Source organism: Maylandia zebra, linkage group LG8 (genome assembly GCF_041146795.1).
Source record: "Maylandia zebra isolate NMK-2024a linkage group LG8, Mzebra_GT3a, whole genome shotgun sequence".
Lineage (NCBI taxonomy): Eukaryota > Metazoa > Chordata > Actinopteri > Cichliformes > Cichlidae > Maylandia > Maylandia zebra.
In genome coordinates, this window is record NC_135174.1 from 28,315,773 (window position 1) to 28,343,153 (window position 27,381).

Sequence of the window (27,381 nt, forward strand, 5' to 3'; positions counted from 1 at the left end):
GTGCTCTTGAGTGAGAAATTCCAGCAGCTGTTTGCTAGCATTTGGTCCTGTTTACATTCACGTTGGTGATGAGAAACTAAACCTGCATCACTGTTGTTGTCTTTCTGCCTTTTTCTACATGTCGCTCTGTCAGTATGAAGAATGACCAGAAGCAGAAGTGTGTGCCAGCAGATGTACAGCAGATTGGTTTCGTATTTGTCCCCCAACGCAGATTGTTCATGACCAGATCATCGGCTTCACGCAGTTCACATGTGTTTGCCCCAAATGTTCCTGTTTAACTATCTTTAACCCTCCCACCACCCATCTGTTTTGCCTCCTGTCACCATACCTCTCCTCTGTTGTTGTTTTTTCTTTAATAATGACTCTTCCTGGTGCCATCTTGCTCTCGGTAAACATGGATGTACCGAATGATGTCAGCAGGAGTTTTGCAGGGTAGCAGAAGACAGAAGAGGGGTTTCTCTAAGACTTAATTCACTAGCACCAGCATTTTTGATAAAGTGGCCGTGTTGGCTGTAAGAGCAGAAGCTTCGTCTCTGTCACCAGTTTGGCACACAGACACTCATACATTCAGGAGCTTCTACTGACTGTATCCATTCCTTAACTTCTGATCCCCATTCCTGTTGTCTGCAGTGGAGATTGATGTGTTTCTTATGAATTTATTTAGAATTCACAAGACTATTTTAGGTGTGATGTGCATGAAATAAATACAGTATTTTTTATGCAGTAAAGACCCTGAAGGCTGCTTAACCAGACAAAAGTGAAAAGTAATGGTTGCTCGTGCTCCTCAGATTGCTCATAAGATATTAATTAAGGGCTTTTCTGTTTCTGATTACTGCAGACTGTAGGAGATTTAAAACTTATATTAATGAAGCTCATGTGTGTGCAAAATGTGGAATGATTAAAGTGTTTTTATTGATTCTAATAATAATCTAATATCTAAACTTCTATCAATTAATTATATATTTCCATTGTGTATTGTAGGATATGCATAAGAATCATTTGAATCATGAAAACTTAGTGGTGATTTCAATCCATCCAATTCAGTTTTATTTATACGGTGCCAAATCACAGCAACAGTCGCCTCAAGGCAACAAAAAGTCCCTTTTAACATAAAGAAACCTCCTGCAGAGCTCAGGGAGGGGAAGCCATGACCGGTTTAGGTGGTGCAGAGGGAGAAAAATCCATCCATGCATCCATCTCCAGTTTTCTCCCACTCCCATTTTAGACTTAGACTTTAGACTGTTTTTCCCAGAAACATTTTCCAGTTCATCTTAGCGGAGCTTGAGGTACCTCCAGGCCCTATTAGTTATATAATCTCTTCAGGGAGCTCTGGGACTATCCCAAGATCTCCTCCCATGTGGGTGTGGCTGGAAATCTTCCAAAGGTGAGATACGAAGCACCCAGTTTACATTCTTGTAACACCACAGCTGGTGACTTGAATTGAAGAAGGAGCTGCTTTACTCCAAGATTTCTCCAGATACGTGAGTGTTTTATCTTTAAGGATGGGTCCAGCGAAGAAACTCATTCTTTGGGACTCTACACAGTGGTAAGTACCATAGAATGAGTTTCTTGGAAGCAAGTGTCTGTGCTTTCTGGTGCTGAGTCTTATTCTGGCGAACCCAAAGTCAGTATAAACAAAAAAAGCCAAACCAAAAAAAATATTTAAAATGTCAGGACCTGTTAGCCTTTACAGGACTTTAAGGCAGATGATGTAGAAACATGGCCAACAAAGCTCATGATAGAAGACAAATGAGGTCACACGGTGGGGAAAACATCAATCCTCAACATTTTTAAGCTGATTTGTTGTCTGTTGTGGTTATTTTACTTCTGTGGGTTGCAAACATCACTCATTTGGCATTTTCTCATGTTTGACTGTCACTGTATTTAGCTGGCAGTCATTACGTGCCAAACAGTCCAGCAATACCTCACTGAACTGATGTTGAGATGTGGTGTGAAAGACAGCAAACCATTTTCTTGAAAAGACATTCAGAAAAAGATTTTATTTCCCTTTATTTCTTTATGAAACTAGTGAAAATACACTCCCCTATTACAGCACCTCTAAAAACTCAGTCCAGCATATTCAAACCCCGAGGAGGCAGCAGAGCTGACCACTGCCCCATCACGCCAGTCAAGCATGTGGGAACAATAAGTTTTGGCTGTAAGGAGTCTCGTATAAGTAAGGTCATCATGCAACTTCCAAGAGACATAGTTTATGAAATGGCACATACATTTTTAATTTATATTGTAAAAAATTATTATCTGGTAATACAGCCCCAGTGGCCTAATGGATAAGGCACTGGCCTCCCTAACCAGGGATTGTGGTTTTGAGTACCATCTGGGCTGGGAAGTTATTTTACAAAATATCCTTAGGGATTAATAAAGTATTCTGAATCTGAACAGTCTGTGTAAGTGATGTTTGGCTATCTGATTGTGAAATATAGCTGTTGTAGGTGTGATCCACATCTACCACACTACAGTGATTTTAGCCTTGTCGGGTTCTTTTAGACCTCGGTATGACATGTGGTCGGTATGAAATGCTGACAGTCACAGAGAGGAAAAGTTATTTTTCAGTTGGCATACAATTTACATCCATGCGTGATGTAACATTTTAATAAAGTTCAGTTGTGTCCAGACTGATGTAGTATGTGTAGAACGGTGACCTTTTGAAGATGCTATCGGCCACATTTGCATATAGCTCAGAAAGCTCCTTGAACCTCGATCTGGTTTCCATGTTCTTATCTTAAACATGGAGTTTGCGCGTGACCTTTCATTTCTTTTCATTGAAGGCTCTGTGACCTCAAGTGATTTTCAGATATTTTGTCCTTTGGAAAGCCTGATGATTACTGATTAAAATGTCAAAAAGACCATCCTGCCCGGCTTTCTGGAATGAATATCTTTATTCCTCATCTCTTTTCACTCTCCCTCTATCAGCCTTAATTGGGATTACAGTGCTAAATCTTTGCTCTGGCCTTTTTCCAGCCCTTCAGGTGATCTCACCTTTCTCTCTGCTGAGCTTTAGATAATTTAGCTTTGTCGTGGACAGTAACAGGCCCGATGATGGGTGAAGGGTGTCAGCATTCCCCAGGATATACTTCCTGCTGATCGCTCTCAGATGGATGTGAGCGGCCAGCTCAGGCTGAGAGCCAGAGCAGAGCTGCAACTATTCTGGCTTTACCTCAGGCAGTGAATAGTGTCCCTGTCAGCGACTGCATAAAGTCGGCTATCAAAGAGGGAGTAGGCTTAAAAGGAGTGACACACTGAGAGCTAAATTAGGTCTAGAAAAAAATGCCTGTAATGTAATAATACAAGTGAAATTGTGTTTGATGAAGAGCTTTTGTTTCATGCTCTTAACACCTGCAGAGTTAATGACATAATGGGTCACCCCATCCAGGCTGATAGCCATGGTATTATGTTGACGAGGCTCGGAGATGAAACTTGACACAGAGGCTGTCCGCTCCGCTCTGATCGAAATGACTGATCTACCCCTGCTTCACTTTAATGCATCTGACAAGACGAGTCACACCAGCATGGTGACTCAGAGCTGACGGAGCTGAGTTGCTTGTTGGTTGTGGTGTATGGAAAATACCAGCTTTGCTGTGTGTCAGTAAGAATGAAACCCCCAGGCTGCATCCAAAATGATGTCACCCACTGGTTTCTGTTTTGAAACCTGAAATCTTGTGTTTGGGCTCCTGCCATGTGGATTCATTTATTTATATGTTGAAGACAGTTCGAATAGGAGGCAACATTTGAGAGAATTAATCGTGGTTTACTATGACAGAGAAATTAATTAATGTATTTGGTGATTAAACTCCAGTGATGCAAGATGGCAGAATCAAATCCAAGTGGTCCGGACGCCTCTGGAGTCTAGATGCTGGAGCTGGTAAAGATGAAGATGGACCTCTAACGCAGCAATGAGGGAGGGGGTGGATTGCATGAAGGACAGTCTTAGAGGAAAAATAATCAAAGAGCTCTAAGAGTTAAAGCGCACAGAATGGAGCCTGCGGAGGCAAGCAAGAAGATGATTAGACTAGAGTAATGATGTCAGTATTGAGTTTGACAGAGTGGGAAAGTGGAAGTGATGTAAAGAACAGACTAGCAGCCAAACAGCCAGGAAAGCAGGCAGATGAGTGATTACAGACCTTCCTTATTGAACTTACACATAAGCTTCAAGTTATTAGCTAAATCACTCAAAATCCATTTCTTTTGTGTGTTGATTTCATGAAAAACGTAAACGGACTCTGTTTTCGGTTTGCTTTGCACTTCAAGCTTCACTGTTGCTCACTGGTTGGTTAGCAAATATTTGCGGGTAAATTTGTGTTTTCCAGCCAAAGTACTGCTGCTGATCACTGCTAGTGATCAAAGAAATCACGAGGAAGTTTTTGGTGCAACGTTTTTTTGAAACTGATTTCACCTACTGACAGCCAGCAACCTCTCATCAACCAGGGGAATACGTGTTTTTCCCTACATGGTAGCTAACTGGTGTCCTGATGTCAAATTTTTAGTCATAGAATTTTGCTTAAATGCTCTAAAAAGCACAGACAGTGAAGTCCAACAGACACCTGGCACCTACAGCAGCAACACACCTGTCAATCAAGCTAGCGATAGTTAGCAATAGTTATGAAGGATGGAAACCAAAACTATCCTCAGGTCCTTTTTTTTTGCAATGACATTGGCAGTTTTATTTATAAAGCACATTTCATTACACATAAACTCAATGTGCTTACATAAAACTGCATCATGCACATGGAGTAGGTGAGAACTTTTGGACCCTTGAAGGGCTTTTAGTACAAGAGGTCATTTCACCGAGCGCTTTCACTTTCAGCAATATAACTTCTACTTGTTCTTGGCCGCTGTGGCGTTCCTCAAAGAAATAGTTTGACATTTTAGGAAACACCCTTGCTCATTTCCCTGCAAGGCTTTGGATGGAAAGGTTGATATGACTAAATGTAAATATGGCCTACCAGCCATGAAATTATTCTATCATCATATCTCGGTTAGATTATTCTGATGAAAACACAAATGTTAAAAGGACAAATTATGCTTGGTGGACACGTTTTTGGTTGGTGCTTTGTCATCACCATGATGTTGCCAGGCAACCTGTGGTGGCTAAGCTAAGCTAATCACCTGCTGGCTCTGACTTCATTTTTAGCTTGCAGAAATTACAGTAGTTTAATATTCATTTTCAAATCTCAAAAGAATGGCTAATTTATCTCTTTCTCGAAATGTGAAGTCTCTGCTTCAGTGCAACTTTTTGAACTATTGCTAGCATTTGATATTGCAGCAATGCAGAGCTCAGAGGGTTTTGTGGTGCTGGGGTTTTCTGGAAATCAGTCGGTGTCATGGATATAATGCGGGAAACTCATTAAGCTGGAAAAATATCCCGAGTGGGTTTTCACTCAGCTCCGTCTCTGTGAAGGCAGAACAAACACGTGAGGCTGTCAGATAGACTCCGTTTTTTAACACACTGCAGTTTCTGCCTCTGTCTGCTCTCCGTTAGACTTCGAGCTGCTGCTCCTCAGCTCATTTCTGTGTGGAGTACTGATGAGTTTCTCTCGTGGGAGAAGCTGCAGAGTACACAGCTCTTTTCGTCTTTCTCTGATTCTTTCTGCCCTCACCTCGTCTCCTCATGCTCGCACTCGTTTCATCATTTAGTCATCAAGATGTGCTTCAGCGTTCTGCCAAGGGAGGCTAAAAATGGCTACCACCTCTGACTAGCTGAGAGCTATATGGTGCTCAGGCTGCAGGCAGTACTAGTAAAGTGAGAGAAAAAAAATGCAACATCCACTAAAATGTGAGTGCACCTTCTTACTTGTTCACTCTATGTTGGAGTGTGCTTAGTGAAGTTCCCTGAGGGGCCTATCCAAGTAAACTAACTGACCTTAAGTACTAAACTTTTGTCCCTCTTGTCTCATTACAGTTAGCAAGAGAATGAATCTTCTCTATGTCATTAGAATTAGTGGTCAATAGCATTGATTTTACACAGCTGGTGAAGAAGAGACAAAAACAAGGCATTTCTTTTATATTCTGGACCGTTACAAAGACAGACTCAAGCATTACCTGTCACATAACATTTACAGGTCTGAACAGCATCGCATGACTGCACCAATATATTATCACTAGCCTTTCTCTCTTTTTCCTCCTGCACTCTCTTCAGATATAGCAGCTTTGCTAACTGCTGTCTAAGCTTTTTTCAGAGTCTACCTTCATTTTTCCACTGGAAAAAGCTTAGACATAAGATGGTAACACTTTCCTCCGTATTTCTACACAATCCCACTATGGCACACTTTAATTTGCATTTTTTTAAAATAATGCTTCATAAATTTGCTATATGTAGGTATATGCTATACTCTGGGAATACATTAGTTGCATCAATTACCTTCCCAAACACTGAAGACAATGTTTGACATTCAACCAGCCACACGAGAAGCAGCTCTCTGCTCTGCATTGCTTAAAATAGTGTCAGATGAATTTTTTAAGGAGGTCACCTCCAGCTGCACAGAGCAGATGAGGGCCGCAGGAAGTCAAACACAAGAACAGCTTTAGAGAATACAAATACTTCACTTCCCAAATGTCCCAGGTATGATTTGAATCACCCACTACCCTAAAAATGAATTACCTATGCAAACCTATGATGCTAGCTAGCTTGAGGTGCTTTACCCTGTCCAGGTGAGTTGCTCACCTCTGTTTTTGGTGATGCCTGCTCTGTTCTGTGCTGTGAACAGAGCCAAGCGTCCAAATATAAATCGGTGGATCTTTAACAACTGTACAAGTTTAGGTGTCCATTTTCTACAACTGTTTAATGCACATGTGACACTCTTGTGAATACTTGGAGCAGTTGGATGGTGTTGACTTTGTAATGAAGACAGCTTATGTGTGCTTTTTTGGCAAAAATGAAGCAATAATATAGGATAGCACAAATACAAAATTGCACCAGATAACAATGCTTTGTACGTGTAGAAAGAAATGCATAATAGTTTTACATGGGCTCGTAATGAAAATGCACCAGCGGGGTTTAAATGCCATGTATTAATTTTTCTGGCAAATAGGCTGTTTGTAGTCCTCAGATATTAATATACATGGTGTGTGAATTTGTCAGCAAGAGAGTTTTAAATAAACCACGACAGACTTGGGCTGTGCGTCTGTGCTCTGTAATTATCCCCCTGACAATAAAGGTAACTGAATGTAAATCTTCTTGTGTAGTATCGCTAAGCGCTAAATGGATATTGACTAATTTTAGAAAGCTGACTTTTTCACCTCTTCCTCCCACTCGACGGCATCATGCTTCACTGTTAAGGGACCACTGTTTTATTTTTCCAGTTTTATTAAAAAAAATCTGTAAAATTCAAATTCAGAGGCTGACTTCCAAAATCCCCTGAGCTGGCCAGCTAATCCTGTATTTAACTGTTAAATTTGCATGTTCTCTTCCTTCTTTCTGCCGGCCAGCCTCCCAAACAACAGTGCTCCCTCTCTGTCCAATTATACTAAGAGCCCAATACTCACTGAGAGCCAGTTGCACCAGCTTTCAGAGGATCAGCACAAACTGGCAGCAGAAATGACTCTGTGTGCTCTGTTTATTATGTATATATGTGTGTGTGTGGAGCTGGGTGGCACTGGTGTTGGCAGGAACTGGTGTGAGAGATTTACAGCTGAAGGCAATCCTGCCTGGCCGTCCTTCCAATCTGTTTCCCTGGTAACGGTTGCATTTCGGAAGCTGTCGGAAAACGAGGGGGGAAAAATGCTCTACTGCCCAAACTGGGCAAACTGGGAACAAGATTTTATTTATGAGATTGGACAGGATGCACGAAGCCCACATGGAGGATAATTCAAGCCACCGAAGCTTTGCTTTTAGAGAGAGACTGAAGAAAATACCTCACGAGAGAGCAGCACTGGGTTTCTGAGCCAGGATTGGAGTGTGTAAATATTATAAATCAGCTTCATTAATATTGTAACATGATTACATTTGGATCTCATTTTTAATTATACCACCGGGTTGGTTGTCGAGATTTCTAAGACTGAAAAACTGTGAATTTAGGAGAGCGAAGGTGCTTATCATCTTCCTCAATTCCAAAGTGCCTCACAGGGTGCCATCAGTGTGGTGATCTGCTTTTTCAGTCCTTTTTAATTTCTGCTTTGTTGTGCATGCTATGATATTGTGTGTGAAAAGCATTTATTGTAAGGCTGATTGTAGTGTGAACGTGTGTTCACTTTACCAGAGTGAACACATGTATAAAAGCTCCCTGAAACCCATGCTATGATTACCAAACAGGAAAGAAGCTGATGTGGTAGTTAGCATGTTTTACAGGTGTTGTGAGAGGAGAAAAGGAACTACATACAACTATAACATAAGACTAAAAAACAAACTTTAGCTTCCAAGTTGGAAAGATAAAAATTGAAGACTCTCTGTAAAATATCCCACATGGTTGTCCAGTGTTTGACTTAATGTGGGACTGCAGAGGATTTGTATGCCTGGTAGGCCTGTCCCACATCCTGAGACAGTGTCCCACATTTTCATTTGCTCAATTTCGCTAATATTCAAAAGTCAGCGATGCAGGACAGACATTATCTTCTGGCTTTTATCCAGAAAAATGTTCTTTTTTTTTAAAATCTTTATGACTCGCAGAAAGCAAGGAAATCTCTCATCAAGGATGAAGTGCAGGCTCCACTTCTGCTGCACCAACACCAACACTAACAGGGAATGTTTAGAGGGTCCACAAAGTTACGCAGGTTTCAATGAATGTGATGGAAACCACAAAAACATACATCTGTCCTCGACATGCTAAATAATTGGAGTGTGATAATTACGTGTAACATACAAGACTTTGAGATGAGCTTAGCCAATTAGCAGCGTGTCCCAAATAGTCTCAGACAAACACACTCTTTGATTAATTTTGTTGGTGTTTTCTGTCTTTTTTATTGTTACTGCTGCTGCATTTCTAAAACACAGATGACACACAAACACAGAGAAAAGTAACAATGCTCATTCTGCAAAACAGGACATTGATTAAAATACATGTTTATGACAAGCTGGTAAAGGTAGGCCCGAATTTACTGTACCAATGCAGTTTTATTGTTATATAAAATATTACATACATATTACATGCTGATTAGAATCTACAGAATAATTAGTATATTACATAAACAAATAAATGTATAGGAGAGTAAAAATGAAAATATCTGACTGTGAAATGCAAGTACAGTGTTTGAGTACATGTACTTCCTTTGTATAATGAATTTTTGAAGGGCTTGATCTCATTATTTGCTCATTATTTGAGTTACTTTCAGGGCAGCCTGCAGGAGTGTGATGACCTGGGTCTATGACAGGCACTATTTGTTATGAACAGACTGCGTTTCTGGAGAGCTGATTAGGAGCGAATCCATGAAGCTCTGCGTGACATTAGAACTTGTGAATTGTATGACCATGTTTCCAGTTGTTCATGTTGATGTCCCAAAGACTTCCATTTTTTTGGAAATGATCAGGTTGTATTTCCATGATAACTCCATTTAGTCTTAGCAGCAGACTTTGAATAGGACAGAATAGAAAACCATCATAAAAATGCACATCAGGCAGAGGTTGTTGCAGTATGAGCTTGTTTCTAGGGCACTGCAGTAAAGCAAAATAATAACGCTTCAACTCATCCCCCTGAATCTTATTATACAAAAACATCCTTTTTATTTGGTTACAACAAATTAAAGTTAGCCAGTGTCATTTCTTTTTTCAAATCACCATCAAATGTCTGTATCGTATATACAAAATGTAATAAAAAAGCAAATTCCACAACCTTTCATTTCGGCGTTGTACTGTGCAGAGGTGTAATGTGGTTCTGGGTAACTGCTAGAAGACTATAATGTTTCCGAGAATTTAATTTCCATCAAAAACACGACTTTAGGCAATGAATCAAGCATTTGACTTGTAAATGAAAATATGAGATATCATAAGAAAGAAATGCAATGAAAAGGCCTTAATGTCATTGCATGCTTTTGTGCCTTAATAAGATGCTTTAATGTACAATTTGATCACTTGAATCTCATCCCACTGCTAACACTCTCGTTCTGTCACTCTGTGTCCTGCAGATGGCGCTCCACTGAGTGAACTGTCCTGGTCATCATCCCTGGCTGTGGTGGCTATCTCGTTCTCGGGTCTCTTCACCTTCGTCTTCCTCATGCTGGCCTGCCTCTGCTGCAAGAAGGGCAAGATTGGCTTCAAGGTGCGCCTCTCCATCTGCTTCCATGTGAAATATGATTACATCTGAGGCATAGAGTCAAAAATTAAAGCATGAGTTGGACTCTTGCATAGAGATGTGCATGCTTGCTTTCCCTGCCCATAAGTGTTACTGCAAATGGCCTAAAAGCAGAACATTCCTCACAGTTTGTTTTTAGATGACCATTATCGGCACATACTGTCTTCACCCACTTATACTCATATTGAAGTGGAAAGAAGGATAAATAGCACACAGAGGTGGTATTGTCCGTGTCTGTGGAGTGGTCGGAGGCCTGCAGCTTTTCAGAACCGTCTTGTGGCTGATGTAGACCCCGTTTCTGAGCAAAACGCTGAAATGGGTCATGGCACCCGAGAAAATAGGACAAGGAACAAGGAAGATGGTGTGTACAAAAATACTTGAATATGTGCCCTTATCTGCAGTTATTCTGTTTTATTGTGAGCTGAGTATCCTTATGCAGCTGTGCTGTAAACAAGTATATGGTTGTTTACAATCAGGGTTTGAATGAAAACCTGCAGTATGTGCACTCACAGGTCGTAGCAGGTGCCTTCATCTCTGTATTTTTCCTCTGGACAGTCTCACCAGCAAGAAAATAACAAGAAACAGAGGGAGGTTGTTATTTAACTGAAAACTGTAAGATAGACTTAAACATTTAACAGAAAATTAAATAGAAAATAACAAAATCCACAATGGAAACTGTTTGAAACTAAGTTAAACTTTCGGATCTGCCCACTGTCTCCTCCCAGCTGGACATGCCTTAAAACATCTCACCTAACAGCCAACCAGCAGTGCTCTGCCACGACTCGTCAGGGAGTTCACTTCCTATTTGAAATGGGGGTGGGGGAGAGGGGATAGTCTACTTGGTCAGCAGCAATGCTTAGTGGTTGGTTCATGCCACATTAAAATCCATGCAATCAGGGCCCAAAGTTAGCCAGCAGAGTACTTGCATTCATCGTCATTCTCACCACCTCTTATGTGTAGTCCATGAGTTTTGACCGAGGCAAGGCTGAAATGGATTGGACATGTGTCGTGGAGGGATAGTGGATAGATTAGACAAAGGATGCTGAAGATGAAGCTACCAGGCAGGAGGAAAAGAGAACACAGAGGAGGTTTGTACAGTAGATGCAGATGAAGGAGGATGTGCAGAGGGTTGGGATGGGGTCAGGTGGAGGCAGATGATGATTCTTGATCATGACTGTTCTGCTAAGTTCTACACATGATCATTTAAAACAATGAACATCAACTCAGAAATACATGTATGAGTAATGCAAATTGTTTCACTTTCTATGACTGCAACTAGTGGCAGAGAACAGCTGTTCTCCCAGAAGTGGAGCAGGCAAGACCCTCCACCTCTTTTGATTGTAAGGGGATTCCACAGGTCACCTGGTGAGAGGCAGCCTGTCTACAAACAGTCGCTCTCAGACATGATGACATGATTTGCAAATAATGTCATCCAGTTTATAAACACATAGATTGCCAAACATGGAGCGATCAATCTGAGCCAGTCTTTGCCAACAAGGGCAGCTTGTCTGCAGACTCGGCTCAACTAGTTGGCAACTGGTTTTATACTGGTTCCTATATGAAAGCAAGGTTGCCAAGAAAGTATGTAATGTTTTAGTTAACTTGCTGTCCTACAGCACCTACATCACCTACCTGGAGTCCAGTCCGGGTTCTGGCTGGACTCTGAATGTAAGCAGTTAATTTAAATTCCTGTTTGATATAAGTCAGATTTACAATAAATGGAAACAGATTTGCAATTTTTACCGAGCACATTAAACAGACTGGACCCTGTTTTCTCTACTGTGACTGTAGCATTACACTGACATCACCATGATTAGTGAAGACATGGCCTCTTCTCATTGGCTAAAAATTACTTGGTAATCATTTCCTTTCACCTAATAGCATGTTCACAGTCCAGGTTTAGCATGTTAGCTTTAACTAACACTTGTGCAAAAAATTCTAAAATATCCTATTTGCACCTTTTTCAAAATGTGGGTGCAAAAGTTTTTGTATATTTTTTTTTCACAGGAAAACAAATATTTTTTAAAAATAATTAATTTCTTTGCTTTGTTAATACAGCATTCTCTTTGGTCTCCCACAGCAAGCCTCTACTGTGCTCCATATTAATGATTAATTCTTTACTTTATTAATTTATGTTGCATCATTGTGTAAGGAATTAATATAATTCAAGGCGCTTTAGAGGAAATTGCAGAATCATTTATGCTACTGTGAAGCTGTTGAATGAGTGTGATTAGGCCTGCCAGATAACCTTTCCTCACAGAGGCAGGGACATGTAAGATTGTTTTAATAATGAGACATGTTCGCCTTTAGGTCTCTTCTCATCTCCTTTTTTTTCACCACTTCCTCTCACTCTGGATCAGGAATGTCTGATTGCAGCAATGTTTCTAGTCATATTGCATAACATCCTGTTCTTTCTTCAGCACTAAATGCATGATGGGTTGTCAGGCTGTATGTTACAAAAACTGATTCCTAGTGAATATATATGATGTGCCTCATGTCTGGTTTTTGTCTTTGGCTGGTTGGACCACCCACTTCAAAAACCTGTCGAGAGGAGTGGGAAGAGAGGGAAGTGAGAGGGCGCAAGGGCGTGAGGAAGGGCATACCCATGAGCCTGCAGTGCATCCGGCCTCGGGGCCTCATCTGGAATTAGACACAGCTTCTCCCAGAGAAGGAAGGGGGGTTTTTGGAGATAGGAAAAAACACTTTGAGGAGGGGGGGCAAGAGCGAAAAGGTCTCTGTGTTTTGCAGACAGTAGCGGGGAGGTGAGAGTCGAATTTAGGAGATTTGGTCTGCTTAAGCTGTTTGTTATCATCTCATCTAATTTAAAAAGGACACATGTTACATAGATAATTTGATTCCTGTCAAAAGAGCTGTATCAGACAAGTATGAAGCAAAATCTAAACTGAGCCACAAAAAGAAGCAATAATAATGTAATAATAATAACAGTAAACCTGCTTCCTAAATATCTTAATTTGCTGTATACCAGTCTATTAAAACAGCAGCAGTGTTTGACTCAAACAGTTTTCATAGTGAAAGTCTCTCAGTTATACAGCTTAAGGTCACTCGACCATGAATAGTTCCTCTGCTCTTCTGTTCTTAATGTACAGCTTCAATACCTCAGCGCCCTTTAATCCCTCGATCTGCTTCACATCCACAGCCAACGTCATCAAACCAGTTAATCTAACAAGCGTTTTTGTTTAGACTGTCGGAGGAAGCCCACAGGCAAGTTTCACACATGGAACATGATCCACAGCAAGGGAATTTTTAGAAAACCTAAATAAGTTATAGAGCTAGTCAACTTAAGTGTAGACTAAGGTCAGTGAGGTCAAAGGTTAAAAGGCAGAGAGAAAAGCAGTGAAAGGAATGTCCTTACAAGCGTTGTGTTAATAAAAAATACATCTGGCTGTTTTTTTTTTCTTGGTTTTGTGGAGAAGGGGACTGCCCCGCAGATGTTCTCTGGATTTTAGTAGAGAAAGGAAGAGAGCGAGTGATGTCACACATATAGTATGTGAATACCCCCCATCCCCCCACCTCTACTCCCTCACCCTTCATCCCTCCTCCTCCTCCCACTTGTATTTTTCTCTCTCACACATTTTTCTGGGGGCTCAGTTTCTCCCCTCATGAGATAACCATAAGTTCAGTCCCATTTGTGAACTGGGAGATACTGCTCCTCCCTCTTCCTCTGTGTCCCCCCCTTCTGGTTCTCCCTCCATCCCCAGTAATCCCAGGGACACTCAGTGGTCAAGCTGCAAACCTTTGTCTTCCTTCTTCTCTGTGGAGCAACAGTGAAACTCTCAGTGCAGCGTGATGAAGCCTTTTGCTGCAGCCGCTCTTCCTGCCACTGCCATCATCCTGCTGCCCTCAACCAATGGGAGCCGTGAAGTGGGGCGGGGGGGCACTCAGTGTGTATGTAAGGGGAAAAAAGAGGTTGAGATGCTGTAACCCAAATTTGAGGGCATTTGGGATGTCATCTTCACCTGCAGATTTTGGGGAGAGGTAAGCTTGCAGATGATGTTGTAGAGAATTTATTTTTTGTTACTAAGAAGGAAAGTTTAAAGTAAATATTGGAAACAGACATTTTGCAAAGGAAATCCAAAGATGTTGAGAGGTTTTCTTTATCTTAACAACAAATGCATTTGTTGTTAAGATTTTTCCCCTTTTATTAGTTTTGATTTTTTTCATGAGTCAAGCAAAGATGACATTTCTATAAAGCATGATGGAAATCGTGTGCTGCTTTTATCTGTTTCATACGATTGCAGAACCTTTAGGTTTTGGACTCATTACAGGACAAAATTTGTGCACAATAATGAAAATTACACATTTTTTGCAGCCATAGATTAAACACTTTGACTGCAGAACTCACAGAATGGGATGCTTATGGTGTTGTGTAAATGCTGTTGTATGTGTATGCGTGTGTGTGCGCAAGTCTGCAGTGACAGTGTGTGTGCCAGTGTGGAAAGTGTGGAGAGTGAAACCACATGTTGAATAGGAGGGCGAGCAGGGCCGTGTGAAGATTTGGATCTGAAGAAGGGGGGGTGCACTAATGTGTGTGTGTGTGTGTGTGTGTGTGTGTGTGTGTGTGTGTGTGTGCGCACCCACTTTCTTGGGGGACAGACAGGATGAGGCATGAGATGGAGGTGTTTATGTGTGCATGTGTTTGTGTGGGTGTTTCAGAGGGCCGCAGAAGGTCAGTCTTTTCCAGCGATGGGACACCGCTGCTTTCCAGCTCCCATCTGAGAGATTTTATTCTGACATCCGGTGTGTGTGTGTGTGTGTGTGTGTGTGTGTGTGTGTGTGTGTGTGTGTGTGTGTGTGTGTGTGTGTGTGTGTGTGTGTGTGTGAGACCACCTCCCTCCCCTCCTCGTTCATTGCTTCATCGATGTGTGACTACGTTCAGCAGACGGAGGCTCCTAAATGCATTTTTTAAAATTGAATTAGAAACAAGACCTGTGACCTATTTTATGCAACATTCAAAAGAATATTAACAGCCAAAGTGAGCTAATATTTAAAAAATGTGAATCTGCTCCAGAATTTGATGGCTTTTTCCTTTGACGATGCCACGCCTCTCCACCAAGTTTCATGAAATTCAGCTTTGCAGCTGTTGTGCAAAATTGTTCAGCCCTGGCAGAGAAAGAAGCCCTTTTTTTCTATCTTTGTTGTTAGTTTGTAGTACAGCATTTATTCTTCACATTTCTCAATAGTGGTTTAGAGTGCAAGTTGATTTTTAGTATAGTTAGTATTATAGAGTCTTCACTATGTTCATTCATACAACATTTTTACAAATGTGGGCACAGTTTTTCTTTGTTTTTTCTTTGTTAACAATTTAAAACAAGTTACCTTACTCATCTCTTGTTTTCAGCTTCTTTCAAGTTCAATTTGATCTTTAACCATGTTAAAGGATCTGTCTTGCCAGGGATGTGGGTGTGACACCAACCTCCCTAATCCACTCGCAGATGCATTGATCACTCTGCCTGCTGCTGTTTAGGGCCTGTGAAGCAGAGGGATTGTCTAAATTGGTAGTAAATCACGTTAAAAGACCCCCTTTGTGCCTTAGTGTTTAATAAATATGTTCATTGTCAATTTTGCATGAAAATTTAATTTAAAGAAAACCATTTTTTTGTGGAGTGAAAGTAAGACAGCGAAGCTCTCGTCTCCAGTCTGTCCTCTACATGTTTCCAAAACGCGTAAGTCATCAAGCTTATCTCAGAAGAGGATTGAGATACATGTAATCTTAGAGCTAATAATCTCTGGACATTCCAGACTGGCTTTGTTTACACTGCGACTCTCCAACAGTTTTACAAACAGCTCACAGAAATGCAGAACCGAGCCAGGACAGCTTGTTTCAGTTTATCTCAGCTCTGCTTCAGTGCTTGTGCCAAAATATCATCAACTTTCTACATAACCATACATCAGTGCCACAATAATCAGGGTTAGTGCAAACAAAAACAACAAAAATCTCTGTTTTCTGTTGTTGAGGGTCAGTGATGATAACGGAGGATCGCCCTGGCCCCTCCCCTCTCACAGGCCTACAGCAGCCTGATTGAACTGTATGATGCAATCCAGCATGGAAGAGTTTGTAGTGCAAAGCTACAAAGTTAAAGGTGCGAAAGTCTTGAGCTTTATATTGTTCTTTATATTTTATTATAAAGGAGTTTGTCAGTCAATATTTGGTATGAGCACCTTTATTTTTCAGCCTGAACTCTCTTAGACAAGCTTTCTTGGAAGAAAGGTTTTAACAGGAAGAAACCACCAAGACCGACATTCTTCCTGAAATGGTTAGGCACAAGGAATGGGCTGATAATGACTGAAAAATCAAAGTTTAAATCATGAATCATTAGTGAGGTGATGCTGTTCCATTTCTTGACAGCAGCTGTGTTTGTTCAGATTAAGGTTCAGTCTGCTGCGACGACTACAACGGTAATGTTTCTTGTTGCACTCATGGGCTGTAATAAACCATGAGATATATTTTGACAACACATGGTCTGATGCGTACAGGTGTGAGGTAGTTTCAGTAGGTTCCCATATTATAAAAATGGTAGTTAATTGAACTCAGGTTGAATAATGAAGTTGAGAAAAAGTTTAAGTTATAAAGTTGTTGTTTCTTTAATAGATTTAGGAGTCTGCTCATCATTTAATGTGGAAGACTTGTCAGCTCCCACTGACATCATTGTAATATAAATGCACAGGGCCAAAAGCTGCAGTGTTTTCATTGGTATGAAAGAACCCTCCATGCTTTGATTTAACATGCATTAACACACAGCAAGTTTCCATCATGAATATTTTCCTCAAATTACAAAACGGCGGAAGTCTCTGGAGAATTTTCACTTCTAATGTGCGAGTTGCATTTTAAGGAGCTGACTCTCAAATTAAATGCTGTTTAAGTTTGAAGTTGCATAATTATTGAAATTTTACTCTGCACTGTTTTACAGTTTTGAATTTTCTTTTTTTTTCCATGTGGGAGCAGACTCTTCATTAGCTTGACCTTTGACCTTTTGTGCATGTTTCCTGGCGTGTTGCAGGAATTCAAGAATGTGGACGGGGAGGAGTACCATGCAGACATGTCCACCTTGGCCTCGCCGGCCTCCCAGGGTAGTCCTGACGTCTACATCCTGCCGCTCACTGAGGTGTCCCTGCCAGTCGCCAAGCAACCAGCTCGATCAGGTGAGTTCAGCTCAGTTTAGCTGAGGGAGGGCTGGAGCCAATCAGCTGGACCAAACTTTCCCTGCAATTCACCTAATGCAAGGGTATCAAACATAAGACCCGGGGGCCAGAATCGGCCTGGCAAAGACTCCATTCGACTGGATGGGATTGGAAAATTGGAAAATATTTCAGTCTGTTTGGTCAAAGTGGGTTGACCTAGACTGCCATCTTTAAACTACAGCATGTTTAGTGCTCGATAACAGGAGGTAAATTAAGCTAAATAGTTAAAATAACTTCTCTGGATTCAAAAAAGAACAATTTTTATCTTTATTTTACTTTTAGGAAATCTAGCGTTGATTCCATTTCTGAACTGAAATAAAACATGTTAATGTTTGTTTGCATGCTGATTACTCAGCTGTGTTTTTTCTTTACAACATACTCGTGCTATGGCACTCGTTTCCAAGCAATAACTCCAACAAACATTAAGAAGCACAGTGCAGAACAGAAGCCTCTGTTTGTGCATCAGGAGCAGCTGGCTGTTGTGGTTGAAGGTGACTGCAATCAGGACGCTGCTACAACTAATTTCTCTGCTGCTGCTTACTTCATGCCTCAAATCAAAAGGGTGGATGTGGCTTGTGGTGCCATGGCATTACTAATACAAAGAGGAACTTCTTTTCCTACAAATCAAAGCTCCAGCAACACTTGCAGTTTAAAGAACAGTTTTGTTACTTGACCTTTTGGATGTTTTACTTTTAAATTTTGTTTCCACGGGGTGTAACGAGGACTTCCCAATCCACGAGTTTTTAAAGTTAACACTGCACGTTAACTTCCTTTGTTTTCTATGTTTGAATCCAGTTTACAGTGAACTACCTGTACAAATAATGGTTAATTTTTTTTAGCAAAATTAAAATTAAGCAGTTTATCATCACTGTTCGGTGTTTTAAAAAATGCCCACAGAGTTGAGCAGATATGATTTGCTATTTAAAACTTTTCCTATAAAGACTTTATTTTCTACTCACACGTGTTCTATTTAAAGTGCTGACTGAATCAAAACAAGCTTGATCAGGTAATAAAACCGGTCATTAACCATGCTCTTCTCCCTGCACATTAGAAGTAGTGCTCATTTCTATACTCAAGCCCCCTCTCACTTTCAACCCATCTCATGATATTGAATAAAATATATGGAATATTGCTGGGAAAGAAGAATTTGTTTACCCATGAATGTTATATTGTGGGCTCCATATGACCCCATTTATTCTGTGCTCTTTTTTTATACCACCAGCTATAAAAAACAATATATATATATATATTCATGTAGCCCCTTCCGCCGGGGTTACTTGCGTAGTAGCATTCCAACAACGCCCTGTTTTCGTCTCTTGCCCACCGATGCCTTCTTGTTCCAGTAGCCCACTTTTCGTCAGGGTGCCCTGGTTCCTCAACACCTGACGCGGACCTTGTTGATCCGGGCGACGTCCGAGCCGGCATGCCTTCATATTTATCTGTCTCGCTCATGTCTGCGGTAGGCTTGCTTAGCATAGGGGGTCTAGCCTTAGGACCCTTACTGGATACAGACGCCCCAGGCAGGAATCGAACTTGCGATCCTCTGTTCCAAAGGCGTGTAGTCTAACCACTACGCTATCCAGCTGCTTCGGAGCACTAGGTGCGGTGACTCCCAAGCTAGGCGAGTGGCTCCAGCAGATCCCGGGAACAACATCGGAGATCTCTGTCCAGAAGAGCGCAGTCCTGGGAACAGCTAAGATACTGAACAGGACCCTCAAGCTCCCAGGCCTCTGGTAGAGGACCCGAGCTTGAAGGATAAACCGCCCGCAGGGGCGTGCTGGGTGTTTATATATATATATATATATATATATATATATATATATATATATATATATATATATGTATATATAAAAACACAAAAAAGGTCCCAGTGGAGTGGAGTTCTTCAGCTTTTAGAAATTCCTTTCAGTTCTTCCAGTAAACAAACAGTAACGTCATATTTTCCAAGGAAGCACGAGTACTCCAAACACAGACACGGGCAGGAACTTTGAATTAAACTGGAGCATTTTCAAAGAGGCTGAAGAGTGAAGTCAGTGCAGAAGGGCTTTACTTGGACACTCTCTCTAGTGGCCAGTAAGGAGGCAGTTGGAGAATAGGTGTGACTGTGTAGAAGTCAATAAGAAAACAACCCAGCTAAACACCTTCCTGATGAGTTCATGGTTTCAGTTCCACCATTTTAAATTATGGTTCCCATTACTGTCAAAAAGGACAATAAAGCAGGCCATGATTTAGGGCGGGCCTACTATTAGTTCAGTCAGATGCACGATGATGACGGCCAAAAAGGCTTCAAAATGGGAGCCAGCAAACCAGCGAGTGACAGCAGGGAGACAGTCTAACTATCATGTATACTCCCTATGGTTAAAAAAAACATACAGGGACCTGTAAAGGTGTAAAAAAAAATCCTTTTTCAGGATTTTCTTCACCGGCTCTGCACTGGACAAAAAGGAGGTCAACAGGGAGGTCAAGATAAATAAAAACCATAAAAACTGCTAAACTGGAGTATAAAAACACACTTGAAAAAAAAATTCACCACAGGGGACCTCCACTCAGCCTGGCAGGGCCTCAAAACCATGGCCTCTGTGAATACTGTGGTCACCAGAGATGGGCAGTAATCTGTAATCTGATTACTTTTTTCAAGTAACGAGTAAAGTAAGGGATTACTATTGCAAAATCGGTAATTAGATTACCGTTACTTTCCCGTAGGAACGCTGCGTTACTGCGTTACTAAAACCGTGATTTTTTTGCGAGAATGTCTCACGACAGTGACGTAAGCGAGTGCGACGTTAGTGACAACAGCTGTGTGCAGATCAACAGTGGATCACATATCGAGTGCAGAGAGAGTATGAGCGTGCAGCGTTTAAAGCGTGGAAGTACTGACCTTACTTTGAGTTTGATTCCATAAAAAGTGACAAAAACATTAGTGTCCGCTGTGCGTGGGAAGAAAACTTCTTTTTACAGTGAAAAAACCCCTAAACTTCCAACAAGCACCGAGTAGCTACGACGTAATGGGAAACTCACAGAGAAACTCGCGGATTCTTCCACTGACCGCGGCACACCTGCACCAGGGTAAACCTCCGCCTGCCCCACTCCTGCTTTACAGGTGAAAATAGAGCAACAGGACCGCTGAGTCTTTGACTTTATTTATTTTCTGCTGTGTTTTACTTGCATCTATTTGAAAGACTGAGTGTAAACACAAAAAATATTTTATTTTATGAGCTGGAATGTGCAGAAAATAGGTTTACATGTTAAACTAATTTATTCAACTCAGAGAATGTTGCATATAATTAATTTTTGCTTGATGCATAAAGTTAAAAGATTAAAACTAATAAAACAAGTTTTAAAAAGAGACTTTTCCATTTGATTACATTTTGTATGATGGATTATGCAGAAAAAGTAGAATTGGGCTGAAAGATCTATCACTTTATCACCTCTTCAGGTTGTAAATCGTGTTTTTAAAAAGTAACTAAGTAACTAAGTAATTAATTACTTTTGAAAATAAGTAAGCAGTAAAGTAACGGGATTACTTTTTTGGGGGAGTAATCAGTAATTAGTTACTGATTACTTTTTTCAAGTAACTTGACCAACACTGGTGGTCACCACCCCCAGAACCATCCAGGTGGAGGGCAGCAACCCCTCCTCCCTCCCTGACGACCTCAACGCTTTCTACACCACGTTTAAGATGGACAACATGTCCCAGCTTGAGGAGTCCAGATCCTCACTCAAACCTGGCAGCTCTGCACTCAGCTTCAGGACTGAGGATGTGGTGAGAGCCCTCAGGAGGACCAGGGAGAGGAGCTCACCCGGCCCTGACAACATTAGCAGTCGAGTTCTGAGGCCCTTTGCAGGGCAACTAGGAAGTGTGTTCCGGACTCTATTTCAACACTCAGCTGACAGTCACACCGTCCCCCAGCTGTGGAAACACTCCAGTCATCCCCATCCCCAAAAGAAACAACCTAAAGTCTCTGAATGATCTTCGTCCTGTGGCCCTCACCTCCCTGGTGATGAAGGCCATGGAGAAGATCATAAAACAGCACATGGTAAGAGCAAATGACCCCTGATGGACCCACTCCAGTTTGCTTACCGTGCACGCAGAGGTGTCGATGATGCAAAAATCTTCATCTTGGACTCCATCCACAAACATCTGGAGCTCCCTGACTCCTCCGCCAGACTTCTTTTTGCTGGTTTCTCATCAGCGTTCAACACTCTGCAGCCTCATATTCCAGCCTTTAAACTTTCCACCCGATTTCACCTGGATGATCAGCTAATCCTGTGGATATTGGACTTTTTGACCAACAGGACTCAGAAAGTTCGGGTCAACAACTCTCTCCGGTCTCCGTTCCACATCCACTGGCTCCCCCCAGGGCTGTGTGCTCTCCCCCCTTCTCTTCATCCTCTACACCGATGACTGCAGATCCACACAGCCCAACTGTCACCTGGTTAAATATGCTGACGACTCAGTTCTCCTGTCACTGCTGTCAGGCCCCTCACAACACCACGGGTCCACTCTGCAGGAGTTTGTAGAGTGGTGTGACAGCTCCAACTTGAATTGAACGTGAGCAAAACCAAAGAGATGGTGGTGAATTCTCCAGTAGGCAGAGGGATCTGGCTGCTTCAGTCACCACCACCATCCACAGGAAGCCAGTGGAGGTAGTTGAGGAGCACAAATACCTGGGAACCATCTTTGACAACCTCCTGAAATTCTCTGCCAACACAGAGAGATTCTCAGGAGGTGCCACCAACAGCTATACCTCCTTAGGAAACTCAACTCCTTTGGAGTCGGCACACTCATCATGATGACTTTTTACTACGCCTTCCTGGAAAGCATCATGACCTCCATCAGCTGCTGGTTCCACTCCCTCAGCCTTCATACAGGAACAGACTGCAGCACACCGCATCAGTGTGCTCTAAAATCATTGGCCTACCTGTCAGAACTCTGGCAGGTTTTCAGTCAACAGGCTCTTAGACAGGCAGCCAAAATCATCAACGACCCCTCTCACATTCTTCGCCCCGCATTTCAATGGCTCCCCTCTGGGCGACGCCTCCGATGCATTTCCTGCAGGACAGAGAGGAGGAGGAGAGCCACCTTTGTCCCCAAAGCCACTCTGCTTTTTAACTCCAGCCGATAAGAACATTTCCCACACCCATAAACATAAACTACTCCACACTCTTCTTATACTACCGACACTTTATTCACTTTTAGTCACTTATAGTTATTTATTCACCTTTCAGTCACTTTGTTGTTTGTTAATTGCCCCTTGGGGATAAATAAAGTCTTCTGATTCTGATTCTGAAAAAGGAGAAGCAGTTAAACAGGGTCCTCCCATTTTCCTTTGCTGTTTTCTCACAGAGTAAATCTCCGAAATCCACGGATCAACTTTAAAGTGATTTGTGCTTTTTCTCTGCTGTTGGAAGGCACGATGTGAAATGAACCAGAGTTTAAAGAATATCCAATCCTAATTTCACTTGTGACAATTTTCAATCATTGGTTAGTCATTTATGCGTGCAGTCATTTACAAACTGATGCAAACCTTTCAGGAGTTTAGTAAAAGTACCAGAACATAACACATTCAAGTGCATATCAAGGGTGTGAGAGTAACATAAGAGTGTGTCTGGCATTCGTCAACGTTTGTCCCTGGAGTGAACACCACCCTTACGCTGGCCTCGGTCAGCTGGATCTCCACCTATCCCACAATCCCTCGCTGCAGGTCCCTACAGAATGAACTCTGTGCTCTTTAGCTTTCACTCTCTCCCACAAACATCTGCCTGTTGTATAATAATGTCCAGGCGGCCAGCCTACACTGCTGTTTGTTGGTATGTGAGGCATGCAAGAGCACAAAACCCCAGTGAGAATTCTCCCCTCTCACTCTGATGCTTTCTTTCTCCTTTTTGCTCGTATGTGACAATGGTCCTTGTTGTGTGTTAATGGGCTGATGCTGCCTGATAAACTTATGGCACTGGAGTGTGGTGAGACTTTGTGGATCGAGCCCACGCAAACGCGGGTCTGCAACAAAGCACAAATACACCGAAATGTAAATGTTTGCTCGGTTTCACGTCTGAATGTAGTCGAATAAAAAAATAAAATCCTGAAGGGTAATTTTATTTTAATAAGGAAGAATTCTGTTTCTTATTCTTTATGATGCCTACACAATATACCTTTAATGATAGATGGATGCAACCCGGGTCTGAAAAGTCAGGTCAATTTTTACTTACAGAAAAAAATAGATGGACATAGTAGCGTAGTGTCACCTGTGGTTTTGTTCCACTTCACTGCCTCCGCTCAGCTACACAAAGTGGTCACACACGTAAACTTAGGTCTTGCTGGCATGCCAGGGGATAGGTTCTGAAAGCTGTTTACCCACAGCACGGTTGATATGGGGGAGGAAAGGGTCTGCAGACAAAACTGTGTTTTACTACCAGGCTGTAAACCTGCTTTTTAATGCTGTAATGCGTTTTATCACAGGAGTCCATGGAGAGTGACTCAAACAGCCACTGAAGGAGCTGCAGTTTTTGGCACTTCTTTGTTGGCAGACTTTTTCAGCCCCCAGAGGTTATCGCTTGGACTGTATAGAAACCTGCAGGAAAGGACTTCAGCAAACACTTTCCTCAAGAGTTTTTATGTTAATCACTCATTTCAAGGCTTTCTGAGTTCAACAAGATGTGCTTTTTGTAAATTGTGGTCCCCGTTAGCCGTGTGATTGACAAGTTGTTATGGTCTGATCATGCAGTGTCGCTCTTTTGTCAGGTAGATCCTGGTCACATCTGGTTTCAAAGACGTTCCTGATCACAGTTTCCAACATCTTTTATATACAGTCTATGATCTAGACAGGCAGATTTGGTTTCATGGCATCAAAAGCAAAACTTTGGCAATTAAAACCAAATTCATTTGTATACAACGTTGTGCGCGTTAGAAAACACTCTCTTACTTATTTCCTATGATTTTGGAACCTGATCCTTTAAAGCAGGCGTTTTTTCTTCTGTAAATAATAGGAGCCATATGGTTTGTATTGTAGTGGCAGTCAGGGATTCATTACTGCACCTTGAGGACTGCCTCACCCAGTGACATCATTTGGGGTATTTGTTTTTAAGGGAAATGAGGTAAAGAAAATGATCCGTCTCGCTCCATTTCATGTTTCTCACGTTTCTCATAATTTTAGTTTTCAGTTATTTGCTGCCATTTCATCAAGAACAGGTCTCATTTTACTCTAACGTTTCTACTTCAACTTCAAACTTATCTGTATATCTTCCTACAAACGCAGTTTAGAAAGCTTTTTCATGAGGATAAAATATTAAAACTATAAAAGAAAGAAAGAAAGAGAGAAGAAGAACATTTAATTACAAAAACAAATAAAAAGCATGAAAAAACTACAAAGGAAGAGCAGTGACTGCCACAAAATGACTGAGGAAGCGAATGAAGGGGCTCCAAGAATGAAAGCTCCTGACGTTACTTTCAACACCGTGCTGGTGTGAGTCTCAGATTTCTAATGTCTGATAATTCCTGAGGGCTGAAGCAGGAGGATTTCAGCCAATATTCCCATCTCTTCTGTCATCCTGCAGCGCTGTGGGGCTGTGCTTGGACTGTGTGAATAAGTGGAGTTCCTAATGAGACACCGGTATTGCGAGAGCTTGGCTCAGACCAGAGCCCAGTTTCAAGGACCCGCCCTGATGCAGCTGTTGTGCATTGCAGGCTGCACTGTAACGACTAATGGAGCTCACACCCACTCATATTACACATGAGAACAACTACACACACACATAAAAACACAATGAGGAATTGAAGCAAAAAAAGGGAGATGTTCTACTCATTTCCCGCTTCTTTCATCGCTGGCCTCGGCACAGTTACATGATTCACAGCTCAAAATGATCCTTATTTATCTCATATAGAACAGTCTCGCTGCTCTGTCGTCTGTAGCCAAACAAAAAGGATGGTTAAACGTCATAATTGGCTTTAAATGATTATCCAAGGACAGCACTACAGCTCAGCACCTGCAGAGAGTGAGCCATGATGCACTGGACTGTTAGGGGATAATGGGAATTCCATTTGGCCATGATTGATTTTGCCAACGTGCATCTCGCTAAAGGCTTCCCGGCTGCTGGGGTTTTTGAGCCTGATGCATTCTTATCAACATGCTCAGCATCTTAGTAAGGGCCGGTCAGTGCTGTCAAATGAAATTAACTTATAAATAGGATCTCAGAACTTAGCTCAGTAATGTGGGTTTTTTTCATTTCAAGCACTCTGTGAGCATATTTTTCTGTTCTTATTCTGAGCAATTGTGTTTGGACACAGGACCAAACACAATCGAGCTTACATTGACATGCATAGGGCTACCTTTGTGAGAGTTTTGGATCAATTGACTGATTAAAATGTCATGAAATTTACAACTTTTGGGCTTAGGGTTAAGATTAGAATTAGGTTAGGGTTAGAAACGTAGTTGTGATGGTTAAATTAAGGGCTGAAAGGCCTGGGAATAAATGAATTCATAAAGAGTGCATGGATGCATGAACAGAGAGATCTAGTATTAGTAGAATAATACAAAGACAACCAAACATATGCTGCTACAGCTTCTTTTGCATTGTTGTGAGTAAACATTTACATGTTAAGGAAAAATTCAATCTATTATTTCACATCCACCCTCATACAGTATATATACTCCTACATATATATATATATACAGATACCCCACTATACCTTACAAATGTCATTGCAGCGTGCACACAAACCAAACATGGTGCCAGAGACAATGTGAAAGTTAACAAATGCTTAATATAGTCTTTAAGAGTTTCTTTTCTCTCATTGTTCCGTCAGAATTATGAATATTTGTGGTAAACATGAGGGTGTAGGTGGAACTCATTGCATGCCACAGTTATCACCAAAGCTCAGTTCATTCTTATGTCATGGAGCTCACAGATAATGGCTCCAGTGTTGCTGACTGGTCCTAACTGGTGCCATGCTGCCCTAAGCAAAAAGACAATAGTGGCTATTCTGTTATGGCCCAGCAAGAGTGTAAGTGGGTGTAAGGAATGACCAGTCAGGGGAAGGGGACAGGGGTGCCCAATATGGCCTCCACACAGTGACTGGACTGTGTCGCAGTCTGGAGGGGGGAAGATAGCACCACAAAGATCTGTCTGTCTGCCTCTACGCCCAGAATCCAAGTTCCATCGTGGGAGACACAGAGTGAAAGAAAGAGATAGATGGTGAGGGGAGAGAGGAGGGGATGCTACCCTCAGTCTGTTTCATTCGGTGGAGCTGGGACAGGATGGGGCGGTTGGGCATGTTCAGCAAGCAGGAAGGACGCGGGTCATCGGGGGATGCTGAGAGCGATGCACCGGTGAGCTGGAGGACCGCCACACAGATCGGTGACAGAGACGGCTCGGTAGAGAATAACACTTAGGGGCAGAGTTTGCTTTGTCTGGGCAACAATGGGCAGCATCCACTGGCATGTGCGGATGTTTAGCTTTAGAGGCGGTTAACAGCAATCGACTGAACAGAGGATGGACCCTTCAGTGGCTACTTAACAACCTGGATCTGGTGCGTTGCGTCATATCATTTCTTCATGTTGTACATATTAGTCTTTTGGTATATGTTTCAGGTTTAAGTCCAGTCATTATAATAGAAAGTAGTAAAACCAGGAAATCTTTTATTATTAAAGAATAATCCATTTCATCTGTATTATGATGAAACAGGCAGAGAGAATAAAAAAGATCAAGAAATGTGATCGTGGTAAGATAAAAGATCTCTTTTTGTTCTTTGGGAAATTGTCCCAGGCTCAGAGGAGCTCTCGCATAGATGTTTTAGAGAGGTTAATAAACTTATGATGAACTAATAAAACAATAAAATGCATTAAAGTGGGGTAAACTATTAAAAAAAGAAAAAACAGGAACCCCAGCAAATGCAGATGTTTTTTTGAACTTGCAGATGTTAAGAAATGTTTAAATTAAGAACATT

The 27,381-nt window shown here is 41.7% G+C and overlaps 1 protein-coding gene across 4 annotated transcripts in view; it reads left to right on the forward strand.

The window, feature by feature from the left end:
• aatkb (apoptosis-associated tyrosine kinase b) overlaps positions 1-27,381 on the forward strand; it is a 67,465-nt gene that overhangs the window by 26,991 nt on the left and 13,093 nt on the right. For 2 of the 4 annotated variants that reach the window (XM_004565980.3, XM_076887746.1), the window contains exons 2-3: positions 10,072-10,205; positions 17,258-17,399. In XM_004565980.3, coding sequence (XP_004566037.2) covers positions 10,072-10,205; positions 17,258-17,399 — 276 coding nt within the window. Of the gene's footprint in view, positions 1-10,071; positions 10,206-13,917; positions 14,235-17,257; positions 17,400-26,554; positions 26,965-27,381 lie in introns of those variants that run through there. The other 2 variants (XM_004565982.4, XM_076887745.1) reach the window with 2 other exon arrangements.